This window comes from Mus caroli, unplaced genomic scaffold, assembly GCF_978045245.1.
Source record: "Mus caroli unplaced genomic scaffold, Mus_caroli_1 scaffold_10, whole genome shotgun sequence".
NCBI lineage: Eukaryota > Metazoa > Chordata > Mammalia > Rodentia > Muridae > Mus > Mus caroli.
This window is the reverse complement of record NW_028227265.1, coordinates 67790879-67809639: the sequence shown is the minus strand read 5'-3', so window position 1 is coordinate 67809639 and position 18761 is coordinate 67790879. Positions and strand designations below refer to the sequence as shown.

At 39.6% G+C, this 18761-nt stretch overlaps 1 protein-coding gene across 2 annotated transcripts in view; it reads left to right on the top strand.

The window, feature by feature from the left end:
* The window catches only part of LOC110300352 (putative ATP-dependent RNA helicase DDX60), a 130769-nt gene that overhangs the window by 92577 nt on the left and 19431 nt on the right, over nt 1–18761 (top strand). For both annotated transcript variants that reach the window (XM_029480658.2, XM_021170508.3), the window contains 5 exons: nt 2403–2507; nt 3023–3164; nt 6615–6736; nt 16779–16926; nt 18471–18613. In XM_029480658.2, the coding sequence (XP_029336518.1) occupies nt 2403–2507; nt 3023–3164; nt 6615–6736; nt 16779–16926; nt 18471–18613 (660 nt within the window). The remainder of the gene's footprint in view (nt 1–2402; nt 2508–3022; nt 3165–6614; nt 6737–16778; nt 16927–18470; nt 18614–18761) is intronic.

Here is an 18761-nt window from a genome sequence, read left to right as displayed (position 1 = left end):
GGTTACATGTGCTCTCCACTTCTGACCTGTACACATGATGGGTCCCCCGTGGAGAATATATGTAACCTTTTCGTAGCTATGTTCAAGCAGTTGTTGAACTAAAAAGCTCTTAAATTTTATTTTTGTCAATTACCTCATTTTATTCAGTTTCAGTAAGTACATACATACACATACATATATGTGTGTGTATATATATATATATATATATATATATATATACATATGCGTATACACATACACACACATACACATATATGTATAAAGCCCCATTTCCTTTTCTCCTCCATTATGTTTTTTAATTATGAGAGAACATAACACTTGTCTTTTGGATTACTAATTTAGACCTTTATAATATCAACTCTGTTTATTTTATTGACATTGTTTGAGGCAGGGTCTCATGTAGTCCAGGCTGGCTTTGAACTCACTTCTGAGTGAAGGGTGACTTTATACTCCTGATTCTCTTGCCTCTACCTCCTCAGTGTGCTGGGATTACAAGCACGCGCCACTGTGTCTGGATCAACTCTGTTATTTAGGAACACTGTCATAGATTCTAATTATATTTTACTTCTGAGAGCATCCATAGAGCCCTCCCCAGGGAAAATTAGCATGCAGAACAGCAGTGGAAGAAAGAGGGTACTTTTTAATGCAGGCTTGCTGTGACTGGGGCAGCCTCATCACTGCAGACCTAGTGTAATGGAGCTAGGCAAGCTATGCATTGAAACTGCTTCTTTTTCTTCATTAGTTTCTTTATTCACTTTACATCCCAATTACAGCCTCCCAATCCCATGCTTACAAATCCTTCCTCCCATTACCCCCTACACCAAAGGGGAAGACCCTTTGGGTGCCACCCTGCCCTGGGTCATCCAGCCAGAGCAGGACTAAGCTCATCCTCTCACACTGAGGCCAAACCAGGCAGTCTACTTTTAAAACCATGTGCCACAAATAAATTGTTCCTCATTTAAGTTGCTCTCCTCAGGTATTTTGTGATAGCAGTGAAAATACAAATACATCATGCTAGTACAATGTTAATTTCAAGGTCTGTGGACACAGTGAACTACACAGTTAGTTCCTATCCCCAAACACTCTCTTGGTTCTTTGTTGTTTTCCAATTGCTGCCTCCTCTGATTTCAGCACACATGGAGAAGGGTGTGGTATCTTCCATAACCTACTATCAAGGAGTTGGAGAGCTCACACCTTTTCTCCCCCCATCCCCATCCCCGCCCCGTACTCTCTCCACCCCCAACACTTGTATGGACAATATAACCAAAGAAATAGTTCTTTCTTGTTTTGTATGTTGTTTTTAAAAGGACAGCTGTGATTCTTCCTGTATTCTACAAACTCTCCAACCTAGAGCAGACAGGTTTGCATTTGAGTGAGGCTAAGAATATTTGCATTTATTCTGATCTCACAAGTAGTTTAGAGAGAAGTTGAACACCACACACACTCAGTGCTGCTTGACACTTGAAATGAAGCACTCTTTTGGCTTCAACCAGACTCCTTCTACTCCTTTTTGAGTAATATTGCTAATACAAAATAGTATATCTAGCTTCCTCCCACACCCACTCCCCATAACTTGCTCACTACAAGCTCTGAAACTGGAATGTCTTTTATGCTCATATTGTTTGAAGACAGTTTTGTCTTAGTCACTTTTCAATCAATGTTATAGGACCATGATGAAGACAGCTCACAGAAGGAACAGTAGTTTGCTGGGGTCTTTAAAGTCAATGACCATCATGGCAGAAGCAGGGCAGCAGGAAGGCAGGCATGGTGCTGGAGTAGTGGCTGAGAGCTCACATCTTGAGACAGTATCATGGGGTAGAGACAGAGGGCTAACTGTGATTGTCATGGGCTTTTACAAACTCGGAGCTTACATCTCCTCAGTCTTCCCAAGCAGTTCCATGCACTGGGGAGTGAGCATCCAAGCATATGAGCCTGTGAGTTCATTTTCATTCAAACTGCCATGGTGCTCTTTTGTGTGTGTTTAAGAAAATATGAGCTGGGTTAGAGGACTGCTGTAGAATAAAGGAAATTGTACTAAATCTAACTGAAATTTGTGTATGGCTGCTGTGTTTTATGGTATTATTCATATTCTATATAGTTGGGAACCAAAAGGAGCCTTTAAGGACATCCCTTTTTCCTTGTGTGCTGTAGACAGGGGAGACAACATTTGAAAGAGTAGAGTGATAAAAGGAAGCACTCACAATGTTTCATTGTTCTTTAGAGGTATAGATCTTATAATTCATATATATATATATATATACACATATATACACATATGTATATTTAAGATAATATAGTGTTTGTGTTTTTGTATGTATGACATGTAACTAAGCCTGTATTATTTCTTTTAAAGACATTTCATTCACTCAGTGTTGCTAAATTAAAATGCTTTTTTTTTGTAGGCACTGTCAGTGCTGAAGCATTCATTGTTATCCTTCAAACAACCCCGAGCCATAGACATGTTAAAGCTTTACTTCTTATATTCTTTGCAGTTCCTGGTGAAAGAGGTACGAACCAACCCTGCCTTTCGTTCTCCCTCCTCACCCTCTGTTTGTGTGTAATAGATTTGCTGCTATCAAGATTTGTTTTTAAAGTAGCAGAACTTTGATTTTTTTAACATCTATTTTTTAAAGTTTGTATGTGTGTGTGTGTGTGTGTGTGTTTGTGTGTGTGTGCCTGTATATATAAGAAGGTATGAGAAGCCTGAAACTGGAGTTACAACTAACTAAGAAGCTCTATGTGGATTCTGGGAAACTGAGTTCAGGGTCTCTGAAAGAGCAGAATGTGCCCCTCACGGGGAGCCATCTCTCCAGCCCTAGATTGTGGGGTTTTTAACCATATTGCATTGTTGTAATCTTCAGAAGACATCACTTGTAATTCATATAATTATTAAAGTTGGCCAATAGTTATAATCTTATTAATATTATGGACTATTTGGACTATTTTAAACTGACAATGAATAGTTGACTTGTTGTTAGTTCTTTGAGTTCAGCCAAGCTAACAAATTATGTTTGTTCTTTAGGGGCATATAGATCAAGAAGGTAATCCTACAGGGTTTGCTGGCCTTGTCACCCATTTACATTACCATGAACCTTCTAATCTCGTGTTTGTCAGTTTTCTTGTAAAAGGCCTTTTCCATAAACTTTGTCAGCCAACAAGTGAAGGTAAGTTTTAGGACTGTGTTGTCTGTCTGTGAGTAGGTGTAGCATTGAAGTAATATTGTCATATTATTAGCATGTAAGTAATATATCCTAATTAGTATATGGGGATATATCAAATAATATATAACATGATATTTATGCAATATGTATGTAATAGGTATTTTACACACACACACACACACACACACACACACACACACACATCTTCCCAGGGTGGGAAAAAAACCTGATAGATTTATAGAAAATAAGAATTTCAGGTAAATGTTTATTCAACTATTACTTAAGAGAATACTAGTTAAGAATAATGATTTTGTATGAAAGCTTTATTATTGTGTATTTAAAGTAAAAGTTCAGTGATAAAAAATAGAACAACACTTTTATAGACAAACTATAGGCTTAAAAAATAAGGTAAAAATGAAGTTAAATAAGTATTAGTAGGGGTTTTATTCTGTTCCAATCATTTTAATGTCTTCACTACTGCAAATTGTAATGAGGAAAGTGCACTGCCATTAGGGTTCAGAACATATTGACTGATATACAATAATTATAAAACATTTACTTGTAATTAAATATAGTATGTGATTACATTTGAGTAATGACATAAGAAAGCATTGTTAAATATATAAAACTCAAAATTCTATTCACAGATAATCACTATTAATATATCTGTGATCATTATTTGCAATACCATTTTCTTTGAATATAATTGTATAGTATAGTTCAATAACTAATATTGAATTCTTTTGTGGTCTAGGTCAACTTATACATATTAAATATACTCATGTTGGACAAAAATTTTTAGAAATAATCCCATAAAGTTTTTTTTTTGTTGTTTAGAAAAACATTTGAATCCTACATTTCAAAATAAATTCTTTGCACAACATCTCTGAAGTAAATATTGCCCTCTTGTAATATGTGTACTTAATGATGTGTGTAACAATAACTTCAGTGCCTCTTACTTTGCCTTCTGTCACTAGCAGATGGAAATACTTTGTATGATACCTGCAGTCTTTATGCTTTAAAAGAATGTATCATGTTGTGGCTACTCAGAAAGTTCTGATCTCCAAAAATGTGTAAAAGAAGTCATTTCAGGCAACAGGAAGTGTGGTTGTGTTTATTGTTGTTGACAGGGGGAACTAAAATGGATAACTTTATAAACGATGCATAGAGAAGTTAAATTGACTGGTTCTTGCTCAAACATAACTAGTGTGATGCTAGATTCCAAGTTACTGACCATGACAACATTTTAGCACTCATAGTATTCTTGTGCTGTCAGATTTCGGTGCCTCAAATGAGCCGTGGCTCCGCTTGAGTGTAGGAAGGTTATCTGTGGGTTTAGTTTTGTATATTTTGTTGTTAGGCACTGAGATGTTGTTGAATAGATGAGAGAGGCTGTAGAGGTTTAAATGAGAGTGGGCCCCATATGCTCAATACTTGGTCCCAGGGAGTGGCACTATTTGAAAGAATCAGGAGGTGTAGCCTTGTTGTTGGAAGTGTGTAACTGGGGAGAGGGCTTTGAGGTTTCAAAACCCCATGGCAAGTCCAGAGTCTTTCTCCTTCCTGCTGCCTGTGGATCTGATGTAGAACTCTTCAGCTACATGTCCAGTGTCATGTGCTCTTGAGTGTCACCATGCTCCTCACCATAATGACAATGGACTAAACCTTTGAAAATGTAAACCAGCCCCAATTAAATGCTTTTTAAAATAAAAGTTGCCATGGACATGATGTCTCTTTGCAACAACAAAACAGTAGCCAAGACTTAAGTCAGTACCAGAACTGTGGTATTGCTGTGACAAGCCTGATCGTTCTGCTTGTGGGTGGAATGTGGACTTTGGATTAGGAAAGTTGTTTAACATTTTAAGTGGGGCGTAATAGACCATAGTAGTAGAAACAGGAAAGACAGTGGTGCTGAGAATAATGTAGATTATAACAGCTCAGCTCAAGAGGTTTCAGAGAAGAATATTAGTGGCCTGGAGACCATTTGTGATATTTTGGCAAAGAATTTTCTGCTCTTATTCAAAAAATATGCCGGAGGCTAAATTGAAGAGGTCTGGATTACTGACACTAGCAGAGGTGTCAAGGCAACCGAGTAGTGACTGTGCCTGGTGGTTATTTGTACTTACTCTTAGGCAGATCTATAATGAAACGAGCAACCTGCCCAAAGAGAAAGACAAAAGATTCAGTCTGAGGAGAAATGGAGCACAGGGAAGTGTAATGGAGCTAAGTCCATTTTTCAAGGAAATGAAGACTTTAAAGAAAAGCCAGATGCTAAATGTGATAATGGGAGCAGTGAGAAACACTCCACCCTGCTAAGCTCCCAACTTGTGAAAGGAATTAAAAAAACAAAACAAAACAAAACAAACAAACAAAAAACCGTAAACATTGAAGGGAACCAGCAGCAGCAGGAAGCTAATGCAAAGGTAATTCTAAGAAAGGACCATGCATGGTCCAGCCCTAGCAAGGAGTAGAACTCAGTCACATAATTCTGGCTTTTAAGGAGAGAATACAAGAAAGGGGTTGTGAAATCTCCCTCTGAGACTAAGACAAGCTGCTGAGTGAGGCCTGGTGTATGTCAGGGTTGTTACCACATGGACGCTCAGAGAGACCATTTCATGAAGCTGTGATGGTGAAGCATGGATTGTGTTGGAGCCCCCAAGAATACAGATGAAGCTCTTAAATTGTTACTAAAGAACATTATAGGAATTTCAGAATCCATAGGGGTATTCAGGGAAAGACACTGCTGAGATTTGCTGGTAGTAACACTACAGATGGATCTAATGCAGCTCCTCATTAGTTTGGCAAGTTGCAGTAGCAGGATCAAGTGGTGATCTGAATAGGAATGGCTCCCACAGGCTCATATATTTGAATGCATGTTCATTCAGGAGTGGCACTATTTGAGAGGGACCAGGAGGTGTATCATTGTTGAAGGAAGTATGTCACTTGGGGTGGGCTTTGGGGCTTTGAGATCTCAATCCAGGCCCAGTGGCTCTCGCTTCTTGTTGCCTGATCATTCAGATATAGAACTCTCAACTGCTTCTTCAGCACCATGTCTGCCTGAGTGTCACCATGCTCCCTGCCATGTTGGTAATGGACTAAACCTCTAAATCTGTAAACAGCCACAATTAAGTGATTTCTTTTATAAGAGTTGGTGTGGTCATTGTGTCTCTTGGTCACAGCACACTGACCAACACAGAGACATTGTAATAAATTTGGTTATTTCCTGAGAGATGGGCCAGAGTGAGTGAGATGTAAATCTGTGCATGGAGTAATTTGAAGCTGGAAAGAGAAGGATGTTAATGAAGGTAATAAGTATGGATGTAAATGCTGACATGAGAAGCAACTGCAGGAAAGGTGAGTCTATAGTTGCTATGAAATAAGCATTGCAATTTAAATGTGAAAAACCTGACCTAACCCCTCTTTACATATATGGCATGGAACTTTTTTTTTGTACAGGCCCAAAACGTTTTTCTGAAGATGTAATGGAAAAGCTGGTTTTGGTATTGGCAAATCTTTTTGGAAGAAGATATATCCCAGCCAAGATCTATGAGGTTAACCCCAAGTTTTATCAATCAAAGGTAAAAATCTTCTGATAAAATTGATTAGTAATAGTACACAGAGTCTGTCAGAAATGTGTCAAAAGCAATTGGATTTCACGAATATGGGATAATGAATATATTTTGTATATTAATCTGTTCTGTCCAGAAATACTGTAGCATTTATCTGTAACTCCAAGTCCCCCTCCAAGTCTATTCAAAGTTTACATGTCTTGAGGATAAATAGCATGAGAGCACATTCAACTCTTTAGTTGACTACATTAAAATGCAGCATTAATGAAAAGGTACACAGGGCTCAGGAGCAGGGAGCGCCATCTTGGTTCTGGGACTCCGCCGAACTTAGGAACTTAGTCTGTACAGGTGAGAGTGTGCACCACAGAAGCAGACAGCTTCTGGGACAAGCAGGAGCCACAGAGCAGCTGAGGCAGCACCCTTTTCGGGCCACCGACATCCGGCCACCCTCCCAGCCGGAGGACAGTGGTCCGCCCTGCACGGGAGCCCTCTGCCTCAGTAGCAGGGAGTGCCATCTTGGTGCCGGGACTCCACCGAACTTAGGAACTTAGTCTGCACAAGTGAGAGTGTGCACCACAGAAGCTGACAGCTTCTGTGACCAGCCAAAGCAACACAGCATCTGGGAAAGGTCCTGTTTTGGGCCTTCTTCTTTGGCCAGGAGGAGGTCCAAACACCAGATATCTGTGCACCTTCCCTGTAAGAGGAGATCTTGCCAGCAGAGAGTGCTCTAACCACTGAAACTCAGAGGAGAGAGCCTGTCTCCCAGGTCTGCTGATAGACAGTAATCAGAATTAACAGAAGGACAATCTCTAAACAGCGACAACTATAACAACTAACTTCAGAGATTACCAAATGGTGAAAGGTAAACGTAAGAATCTTACTAATAGAAACCAAGACCACTCACCATTATCAGAACCCAGCACTCCCACTTCGCCCAGTCCAGGGCACCCCAACACACCCGAAAATCTAGACCTGGATTTAAAAGCATATCTCATGATGATGATAGAGGACATCAAGAAGGACTTTAATAACTCACTTAAAGAATTACAGAAGAACATTGCTAAAGTGTTACAAGTCCTTAAAGAAAAACAGAATAACACAATCAAACAGGTAGAAGTCCTTAAAGAAAAACAGGAAAAGACAACCAAACAGGTAGAAGTCTTTAAAGAAAAACAGGAAAACACATCCAAACAGGTGATGGAAATGAAAAAAAAACATACTAGACTTAAAAGGGAAGTAGACACAATAAAGAAAACCCAAAATGAGGCAACACTGGAGATAGAAACCCTAGGAAAGAAATCTGGAACCATAGATGCGAGCATCAGCAACAGAATACAAGAGATGGAAGAGAGAATCTCAGGTGCAGAAGATTCCATAGAGAACATTGGCACAACAATCAAAGAAAATGGAAAATGCAAAAAGATCCTAACTCAAAACATCCAGGAAATCCAGAACACAATGAGAAGACCAAACCTACAGATAATAGGAGTGGATGAGAATGAAGATTTTCAACTCAAAGTACCAGCAAACATCTTCAACAAAATTATAGAAGAAAACTTCCCAAATCTAAAGAAAGAGATGCCCATGAACATACAAGAAGCCTACAGAACTCCAAATAGACTGGACCAGAAAAGAAATACCTCCCGACACATAATAATCAGAACAACAAATGAACTAAATAAAGATAGAATACTAAAAGCAATAAGAGAAAAAGGCCAAGTAACATATAAAGGTAAGCCTATCAGAATTACACCAGATTTTTCACCAGACACTATGAAAGTCAGAAGCTCCTGGACAGATGTTATACGGACACTAAAAGAACACAAATTCCAGCCCAGGCTACTATACCCAGCCAAACTCTCAATTAACATAGATGGAGAAACCAAAGTATTCCACGACAAAACCAAATTCACATATTATCTCTCCACGAATCCAGCCCTTCAAAGGATAATAACAGAAAAAAACCAATACAAGGACAGGAACCACGCCCTAGAAACAACAAGAAGGTAATCCCTCAACAAACCTAAAAGAAGACAGCCACAAGAACAGAATGCCAACTTTAACAACAAAAATAACAGGAAACAACAATTACTTTTCCTTAATATCTCTTAATATCAATGGACTCAACTCCCCGATAAAAAGACATAGACTAACAAACTGGCTACACAAACAAGACCCAACATTTTGCTGCTTACAGGAAACTCATCTCAGAGAAAAAGATAGACACTACCTCAGAATGAAAGGCTGGAAAACAATTTTCCAAGCAAATGGTATGAAGAAACAAGCTGGAGTAGCCATTCTAATATCTGATAAGATTGATTTCCAACCCAAAGTCATCAAAAAAGACAGGGAGGGGCACTTCATACTCATCAAAGGTAAAATCCTCCAAGAGGAACTATCAATTCTGAATATCTATGCTTCAAATACAAAGGCAGCCACATTCATTAAAGAAACTTTAGTAAAGCTCAAAGCACACATTGTACCTCACACAATAATAGTGGGAGACTTCAACACACCACTTTCAACAATTGATAGATCATGGAAACAGAAACTAAACAGGGACACAGTGAAACTAACAGAAGTTAGGAATCAAATGGATCTGGCAGATATCTACAGAATATTCTATCCCAAAACAAAAGAATATAACTTCTTCTCAGCACCTCATGGTACCTTATCCAAAATTGACCACATAATTGGTCACAAAATAGGCCTCAACAGATACAAAAATATTGAAATTGTCCCATGCATCCTTAGATCAACATGGACTCAGGCTGATCTTCAATAAGAAAATAAATAATAGAAAGCCAACATTCACGTGGAAACTGAACAACACTCTTCTTAATGATAACTTGGTCAAGGAAGGAAGAAAGGAAGAAATTAAGGACTTTTTAGAGTTCAATGAAAATGAAGCCACAACATATCCAAACTTATGGGACGCAATGAAAGCATTTCTAAGAGGAAAATTCATAGCTCTGAGTGCCTCCAAAAAGAAACTAAAGAGAGCACACATTAGCAGCTTGACAACACACCTAAAAGCTCTAGAACAAAAGGAAGCAAATTCACCCAAGAGGAGTAGACAGCAGGAAATAATCAAACTCAGGGGTGAAATCAACCAAGTGGAAACAAGAAGAACTAATCAAAGAATCAACCAATCAAGGAGCTGGTTCTTTGAGAAAATCAACAAGATAGATAAACCCTTAGCCAGACTCACTAGAGGGCACAGGGAAAGCATTCTAATTAACAAAATCAGAAATGAAAAAGGAGATATAACAACAGATCCTGAAGAAATCCAAAACACCATCAGATCCTTCTACAAAAGGCTATACTCAACAAAACTGGAAAACCTGGATAAAATGGAGAAGTTTCTAGACAGTTACCAGGTATCAAAGTTGAATCAAGATCAGGTTAATGATCTAAACAGCCCTATATCCCCCAAAGAAATAGAAGCAGTCATTAATATTTTTCCAACCAAAAAAAAGGCCAGGACCAGATGGGTTTAGTGCAGAGTTCTATCAGACCTTCAAAGAAGATCTAATCCCAGTTCTTCACAAACTATTCCACAAAATAGAAACAGAAGGTACTCTACCCAACTCATTTTATGAAGCCACAATTACTCTGATACCTAAACCACAAAAAGACCCAACAAAGATAGAAAACTTCAGACCAATATCCCTTATGAATATCGATGCAAAAATCCTCAATAAAGTTCTTGCTAACCGAATCCAAGACCACATCAAAACAATTATTCATCTTGACCAAGTAGGTTTCATCCCAGGGATGCAGGGATGGTTCAATATAAGGAAATTCATCAACATAATCCAGTATATAAACAAACTCAAAGACAAAAACCACATGATCATCTTGTTAGATGAGGAAAAAGCATTTGACAAGATCCAACACCCATTCATGATAAAAGTCTTGGAAAGATCAGGAATTCAAGGCCCATACCTAAACATTATAAATGCAATCTAGAGCAAACCAGTAGCCAACATCAAAGTAAATGGTGAGAAGCTGGAAGCAATCCCACTAAAATCAGGGACTAGACAAGTCTGTCCACTCTCTCCATACCTATTCAACATTGAACTTGAAGTCCTAGCCAGAACAAGTCGATAACAAAAGGAGATCAAAGGGATACAAATTGGAAAAGATGAAGTCAAAATATCACTTTTTTGCAGATGATATGATAGTATATATAAGTGACCCTAAAAATTCCACCAGAGAACTCCTAAACCTCATAAACAGCTTCGGTGAAGTAGCTGGATATAAAATTAACTCAAACAAGTCAATGGCCTTTCTCTACACAAAGAATAAACAGGCTGAGAAAGAAATTAGGGAAACAACACCCTTCTCAATAGTCACAAATAATATAAAATATCTTGGCATGACTCTAACTAAGGAAGTGAAAGATCTGTATAATAAAAACTTCAAGTCTCTGAAGAAAGAAATTATAGAAGATCTCAGAAGATGGAAAGATCTCCCATGCTCATGGATTGGCAGGATCAACATTGTAAAAATGGCTATCTTGCCAAAAGCAATCTACAGATTCAATGCAATCCCCATCAAAATTCCAACTCAATTCTTCAACGAATTAGAAAGTGGAATCTGCAAATTCATCTGGAATAACAAAAAATCTAGGATGGAAAAAACTCTTCTCAAGGATAAAAGAACCTCTGGTGGAATCACCATGCTGGACCTAAAGCTTTACTACAGAGCAATTGTGATAAAAATTGCATGGTACTGGTATAGTCACAGACAAGTAGACCAATGGAATAGAATTGAAGTCCCAGAAATGAAGCCACACACCTATGGTCACTTGATCTTTGACAAGGGAGCTAAAACCAAACAGTGGAAGAAAGACAGCATTTTCAACAAATGGTGCTGGCACAACTGGTTGTTATCATGTAGAAGAATGTGAATTGTTCTATTCCTATCTCCTTGTACTAAGGTCAAATCTAAGTGGATCAAGGAACTTCACATAAACCCAGAGACACTGAAACTTATAGAGGAGAAAGTGGGGAAAAGCCTTGAAGATATGGGCACAAGGGAAAAATTCTTGAATAGAACAGCAATGGCTTGTCCTGTAAGATCAAGAATTGACAAGTGGGACCTCATGAAACTGCAAAGCTTCTGCAAGGCAAAAGACACCATCAATAAGACAAAAAGATCACCAACAGATTGGGAAAGGATCTTTACCTATCCTAAATCAGATAAGGTACTAATATCCAATATATATAAAGAACTCAAGAAGGTGGACTCCAGAAAATCAAATAACAGCATTAAAAATGGGGCTCAGAACTGAACAAAGAATTCTCACCTGAGGAATACCGAATGGCAGAGAAGCACCTGAAAAAATGTTCAACATCCTTAATCATCAGGGAAATGCAAATCAAAACAACCCTGAGATTCCACCTCACACCAGTCAGAATGGCTAAGATCAAAAATTCAGGTGACAGCAGATGCTGGCGAGGATGTGGAGAAAGAGCAACACTCCTCCATTGTTGGTGGGATTGCAAGCTTGTACAACCACTCTGGAAATCAGTCTGGCGGTTCCTCAGAAAACTGGATATAGTACTACTGGAGGATCCAGCAATACCTCTCCTGGGCATATATCCAGAAGATGTTCCAACCGGTAAGAAGGACACATGCTCCACTATGTTCATAGCAGCCTTATTTATAATAGCCAGAAGCTGGAAAGAACCCAGATGTCCCTCAACAGAGTAATGGATACAGAAAATATGGTACTTTTACACAATGGAGTACTACTCAGCTATTAAAAAGAATGAATTTATGAAATTCCTAGGCAAATGGATGGACCTGGAGGGCAACATCTTGAGTGAGGTAACACAATCACAAAGGAACTCACACAATATGTATTCACTGATAAGTGGATATTAGCCCAAAACTTAGGATACCCAAGATATAAGATACAATTTGCTAAACGCATGAAACTCAAGAAGAATGAAGACCAACGTGTGTACACTGTGCCCCTTCTTAGATTTGTGAACAAAACACCCATGGAAGGTGTACTGGCTGGTTTTGTGTGTCAACTTGACACAGCTGGAGTTATCACAGAGAAAGGAGCTTCAGTTGAGGAAATGCCTCCATGAGATCCAACTGTAAGGCATTTTCTCAATTAGTGATTAAGGGGGAAAGGCCCCTTGTGGGTGGGACCATCCCTGGGCTGGTAGTCTTGGGTTCTATAAGGGAGTAGGCTGAGCAAGCCAGGGGAGGCAAGCCAGTAAAGAACATCCCTCCATGGCCTCTGTAACAGCTCCTGCTCCCTGACCTGTCTGAGTTCCAGTCCTGACTTCCTTTGGTGATGAACAGCAGCATGGAAGTGTAAGCCAAATAAACCCTTTCCTCCCCAACTTGCTTCTTGGTCATGATGTTTGTGCAGGAATAGAAACCCTGACTAAGACAAATTGGTACCAGCAGAGTGGGGTATTCCTGTTACAACCTGACCATGTTTTGGGGAGGACTATGGAAGGACTTTGGAACTTTGGGCTTGAAGATCCATTCGTTGTTAAGAGCTCTGTCAGATGTTGTGTAGGAGCTTGGAAGATAATGCTGAGAACAGTGCAGAAGATGGAGGCCTGGTTTGTGAAATTTCAGAGGGAAAATTAAAGACTCTCTTCAGGGCCATTGCTGTTTTTATTGTGAAGATTTTGTAGTTCTGGTTAGCTGGGGCTGAAGAATCAGCTGTGATTAACAAGATACCAGAACTACTAAAGCAAAAACTTTGCATTACTGGGACTATTGATGCTGGTTAGCTGGAGCTAAGAAATTAGCGGTGATTGAGACCAGCATCGTTGAGGTGACATCTTCTGGGAAGTGTTTTCTGAAAGCACAAAGAGGCTGTGTTCCAGAGATAGGCAAGGGTGTACTCCTTCTGCAGTGGGACTTGGTAATGTGTAAGGGTCACCCAGGTGGTACTGGTTTTGAAGGCATGAAGGGGTCACACAGCAGCTCAGGCTCAGCACTGTGAGAGGCCATGGAAGGCCATTGGTGAAGGTGCAGCCCCAGTTGTAATTGAAGGCCCAGGACTGAAGGGGTCATGCAGTGTTTTGGAGATGCCAGTACCACGAGATGACCACCAAGAGCAGCAGCAGCAGTGGAGTACAGGCATCTGGAGCCCAGAGGACGACGTGTGTGCTACAAAGGGCATGGCTGGAGAAGTGACCCAAGCCCTTGGAGGAGCCCAGAAGATCGTGAGTTGGATCCCAGACGTTGGACGGTTGGAGATTGATTTTTGCTTTGATTTTGACTGTGCCCTGATATTTTCCCTCTTGAAGGAAGAAACTGTTTTAGTGGAGCCCACAGTTAAGAGACTTTTAATTGTAAAAAGACTTTGGATTTTAAAAGAGATGGATATTTTAAAGAGATTGAAATTTTAAGAATATGTAAAGACTGTGGGATTTTTAAAGTTATTTAGATCTTGGGGATGAATAAGAAAGTAAGGGTTGAGGCTTACTAGTGATGTGTTTGTGTGTCAAGTTGACAAGGGGTCAATTGTACTGGCTGGTTTTGTGTGTCAACTTGACACAGCTGGAGTTATCACAGAGAAAGGAGCTTCAGTTGAGGAAATGCCTCCATGAGATCCAACTGTAAGGCATTTTCTCAATTAGTGATCAAGGGGGAAAGGCCCCTTGTGGGTGGGACCATCCCTGGGCTGGTAGTCTTGGGTTCTATAAGGGAGTAGGCTGAGCAAGCCAGGGGAGGCAAGCCAGTAAAGAACATCCCTCCATGGCCTCTGTAACAGCTCCTGCTCCCTGACCTGTCTGAGTTCCAGTCCTGACTTCCTTTGGTGATGAACAGCAGCATGGAATTGTAAGCCAAATAAACCCTTTCCTCCCCAACTTGCTTCTTGGTCATGATGTTTGTGCAGGAATAGAAACCCTGACTAAGACAGAAGGAGTTATATAGACAAAGTTTGGAGCTGTGATGAAAGGATGGATCATCTAGAGACTGCCATATCCAGGGATCCATCCCATAATCAGCTTCCAAATGCTGACACCATTGCATACACTAGCAAGATTTTGCTGAAAGGACCCAGATATAGCTGTCTCTTGTGAGACTATGCCGGGGCCTAGCAAACACAGAAGTGGATGATCACAGTCAGCTATTGGATGGATCACAGGGCTCCTAATGGAGAAGCTAGAGAAAGTACCCAAGGAGCTAAAGGGATCTGCAACCCTATAGTTGGAATAACATGATGAACTAACCAGTACCCCGGAGCTCTTGTCTCTAGCTGCATATGTATCAAAAGATGGCCTAGTCGGCCATCACTGGAAAGATAGGCCCATTGGACTTGCAAACTTTATATGCCCCAATACAGGGGAATGTCAGGCCAAAGGAATGGGATTGGGTGTGTAGGGAAGTGGGGGCGGGGGTATCGGGGACTTTTGGGATAGCATTGGATATGTAATTGAGGAAAATAAGTAATAAAAAAATAAAATATAAAAAAATAATAAAAAACTGAGTATTCAAAAAAAAAAAAAAAAGAAAGAAAAGGTACACAGGGGCTGGAAGATGACTTGGTGAGATGCTTGCCATGCAAGCCTGAGGAACTGAGTTTAGATTACCAGTACCCACATGAGAAGATATGAACAGTGGCATGTATTGCATTCCCAGAGCTAGGGAGGCAAGAATGCAGGGCTCCCTGGACCTTGCTAGGGCAGAAGCGCCTACTTGGAGAGTGCCTGGTGTGGTGGGAAGCCTTGCTTCAAAAATATAGGGTGGAATCCACACACATATTCCTCCCACACACATATTCCTGTGCATATGCACAAAATGTTGGTGATTATACATTTAAACCCAAAAGCTACCCTCATTGCTGAATGTGTGTCTTGAGATATGATTGTATGTCACAGTGCTGTCTCTGAGGAACTGTTGCAAAGTTATCTGGGAAACTGTCCTTTGACTCCTAGAGTTTAAATCTTAGCAACATTTGTTTTCAATTTTAATATTCTTTTCTTGCTTTTTAAAAGTTTTTAAAAGGTGCATTTGCCCATTTAATTAAAACAGTGGTGGCGCACGCCTTTAATCCCAGAACTTGGGAGGCAGAGGCAGGCTGATTTCTGAGTTCGAGGCCAGCCTGGTCTACAGAGTGAGTTCCAGGACAGCCAGGGATATACAGAGAAACCCTGTCTCAAAAAACAAAAACCAAACCAAACCAAACCAAAACAAACAAACAAACAAAAAAAAAAAAAGAAAAAAAAACCCAAAACAAAACAAAAACAAAAACAAACAAAAAACCCATTTATTTGAATTAATGAAAACATGCATTTATGTGCGTGAAATCATATTCATAGCACCCTCACTACTCTTTGGTGCTTTGAGTGGGTTCTCTCTATAATATTCACGTAACTTCCTGATGGAGCCTTTATGGCATGGCTGATAGAGGCAGAATTCTTTTATTCCCAATTCTTCAGGTCCAGAAGTCTTCAACAAAGAAGCTTTGTGGGCATATGCTTTTACATTGTAGTTTACTATTAACCTCCTACCTGCCACCCCACCCTCCAAAGAAAAGAAAAGAAAAGAAAAGAAAAGAAAAGAAAAGAAAAGAAAAGAAAAGAAAAGAAAAGAAGATTAGATGCAGAGCACTTTCATATGTCCAGGTAAAAGTCCTTAACAGTGTTAGTACAGTGGACACAGGTGAAGGTTTCCAAACCTCTCGACCAGGCACAGTTGATTCCCAGCCTGCAAATATGCGTTATCTTCCTTGTTCTACAAATGTATCCCTTGATCCTTTGAAATTATTTATGAGACCAGTGGCATTTGAGGGCATGCTTCTATTTTTACAAACGTCGTATCATTTTGACTAAGTTGTGTCAGACTAAACGTTGTGAGGAGAGATTTTATTTTTACACGTGCATATATATAAGAATAAGAATAGTTTTTTTTTAATACCTCAGTTCAACCAAGAAGTGAAGAAAATGCAGATTTATTGAAAACAATAAATTATAGTACGTGGTCTTTTGCTTTCATTGCTCTAGTTAGTCAATGTTTTAAGGAGGGTATTCAACTCTCTCTGAAAACCTCTGACTTGTAGGTGTTCCTTGATGACCTTCCCGAGGACTTCAGTCATGCCCTGCTTGAGTACAATATGCAAGTGACAGAAGACTTCGCTTCCTTTCTGCTAATGGTATCCCGACTGGCTGATATGAAACAGGAGTATCAACTCTCCTTGTCAAAAATCGGTGCGTGTATTTTAGTTCACTATGAAGCAATTGAATAATAGTCTTGCCCAAGGACATGCCAGGTGGATGCTAGGGATACAGGTCAGAAGTAGGGCTCCATCTCTCCCATATTTACCTCTGAAGACTGACATTCTAGAACAGACAGAGCCTGCCTGAGAACAATTGGATTCTTTCTGCTAAAAAAGGAAGTTGGCGATTGACAGTTAAAATGACAGTGGAAAATGAAGCTCAAATCAAATATTATCATTTATAAACCATTTTCAGGGCAGACTCCAGGTGAGTTCTTGAAAGTTGAGGAAGGCTGACTCCAAGACAAGAGAAACAAGAGGAAATCTAGGAGTATTTTCAGGCCAGGCTTGATGTTTGTTGTCATTGACCTTGATCAGAGTCCCTGACTCTGATACTTCTGACCTCTGGAATTGGAAGAAGTGAAGCCCTAATCATGTCCTTGCTTTATCAATGGACCCTGGAGACAGATAAGAGTATTATTTTGTACTAGTGTGCATCAAGTGACTAGTTTTAAATCATTCGTGGACATGAATATCCTGAAGGAGGGCTTAGCATATGGTAAAATGGTTTGCTTTTGTTGTTCTTATTCATAACCAATCGATGGAAGCTTTCATTCATCTATTGGATTATAAACAGAAAAACGGGTGACTGAGATATAAACTTTTGTGTTGGGGAGAAATGTCTGTGATTCGTTATACCCTGATATCTCCAGTTGGAGCAATTCATGGATGTGGAATATGTACTCTTGGAGACTCTTTAAATGTGGGAACATGGCCAAGAGCATGTAGTAAAGGTGGCAACACACCACTCGGATCAGCTGAGATTGGAGCAGGGGTATAGTCTGCTTCAGTGACACACCAGAGCCCACATTGGCGTGTTCTAAGAACAGCAATGGGTCATGTACATGTCTCATAACCATTTCCAAACGTATTGATAGTGGACACTTAGAATAGCCTATTTAGTTATTCCCAAGTCACTCTAAACATGCCTAATCTTGCCTGATCTTGGAAGCTAAGCAAAATTAGGTATGGTTAGTACCTGGGAAGATTCTAAGGCCAAGTCTCAGTTCAGTGGGGAAAAGGTTATAAATGTACAAGTTACTTTAGACAGCTTTCTAGTTTAATTAACTTTTGACTGATCAAAAGTACAGTATGTATTTGGCACTAGTAACATTAGCACCAATAACCTCTGTTTAATGAATGTATTCCGTCACACACTGTCTAGGCTCTATTATTAATTCAATCTTTGCTCTGGTATGGTCCTTGCTAGGCTCAATGCCTTCCCTATTAGCACAGTTTAGTTCTCATACAAGGAAATGAGGTTTGACACAATGGCTGCATTCAAAAATGAATCTTCCAGGCATGTGGGAGCCTGACTAAATTTCTAGTATTCAGAGACAGGATGATCTCTGTAATCAACCTGGCTTACCTAGAGAGTTCTAGGCTTCCTAAGGATGTATAGTGAGACTTTGTCTCAAACAAATAAGTAATTAAAATAACAAGAAAAGTATTTGTATCTCAACTCATTCTGCTCAGAGTTCACAGGTAAAGAATGTGAAGATTCACCACTTGTGTCTCACTTGATGAACTGCAAGGAAGGAAGGGTGGCGGTTTCACCCTTTGTTTGCCTGTCTGGAAACTTTGATGTGGATTTGCTTAGTCCAGGAGTTCCAAATCATGTACGTAAAGAATGATGCTTATTAGTTAGTCTGTGTGGGGCTTTTGCTCTAGTATGTGTGGTTATCTTACCAAACTGCTGTTGAAGCTTCGAAACTCTAGCATACAAATGATAAAAAAAAGTATATTTTTCATTGAAAGAAAAAATAA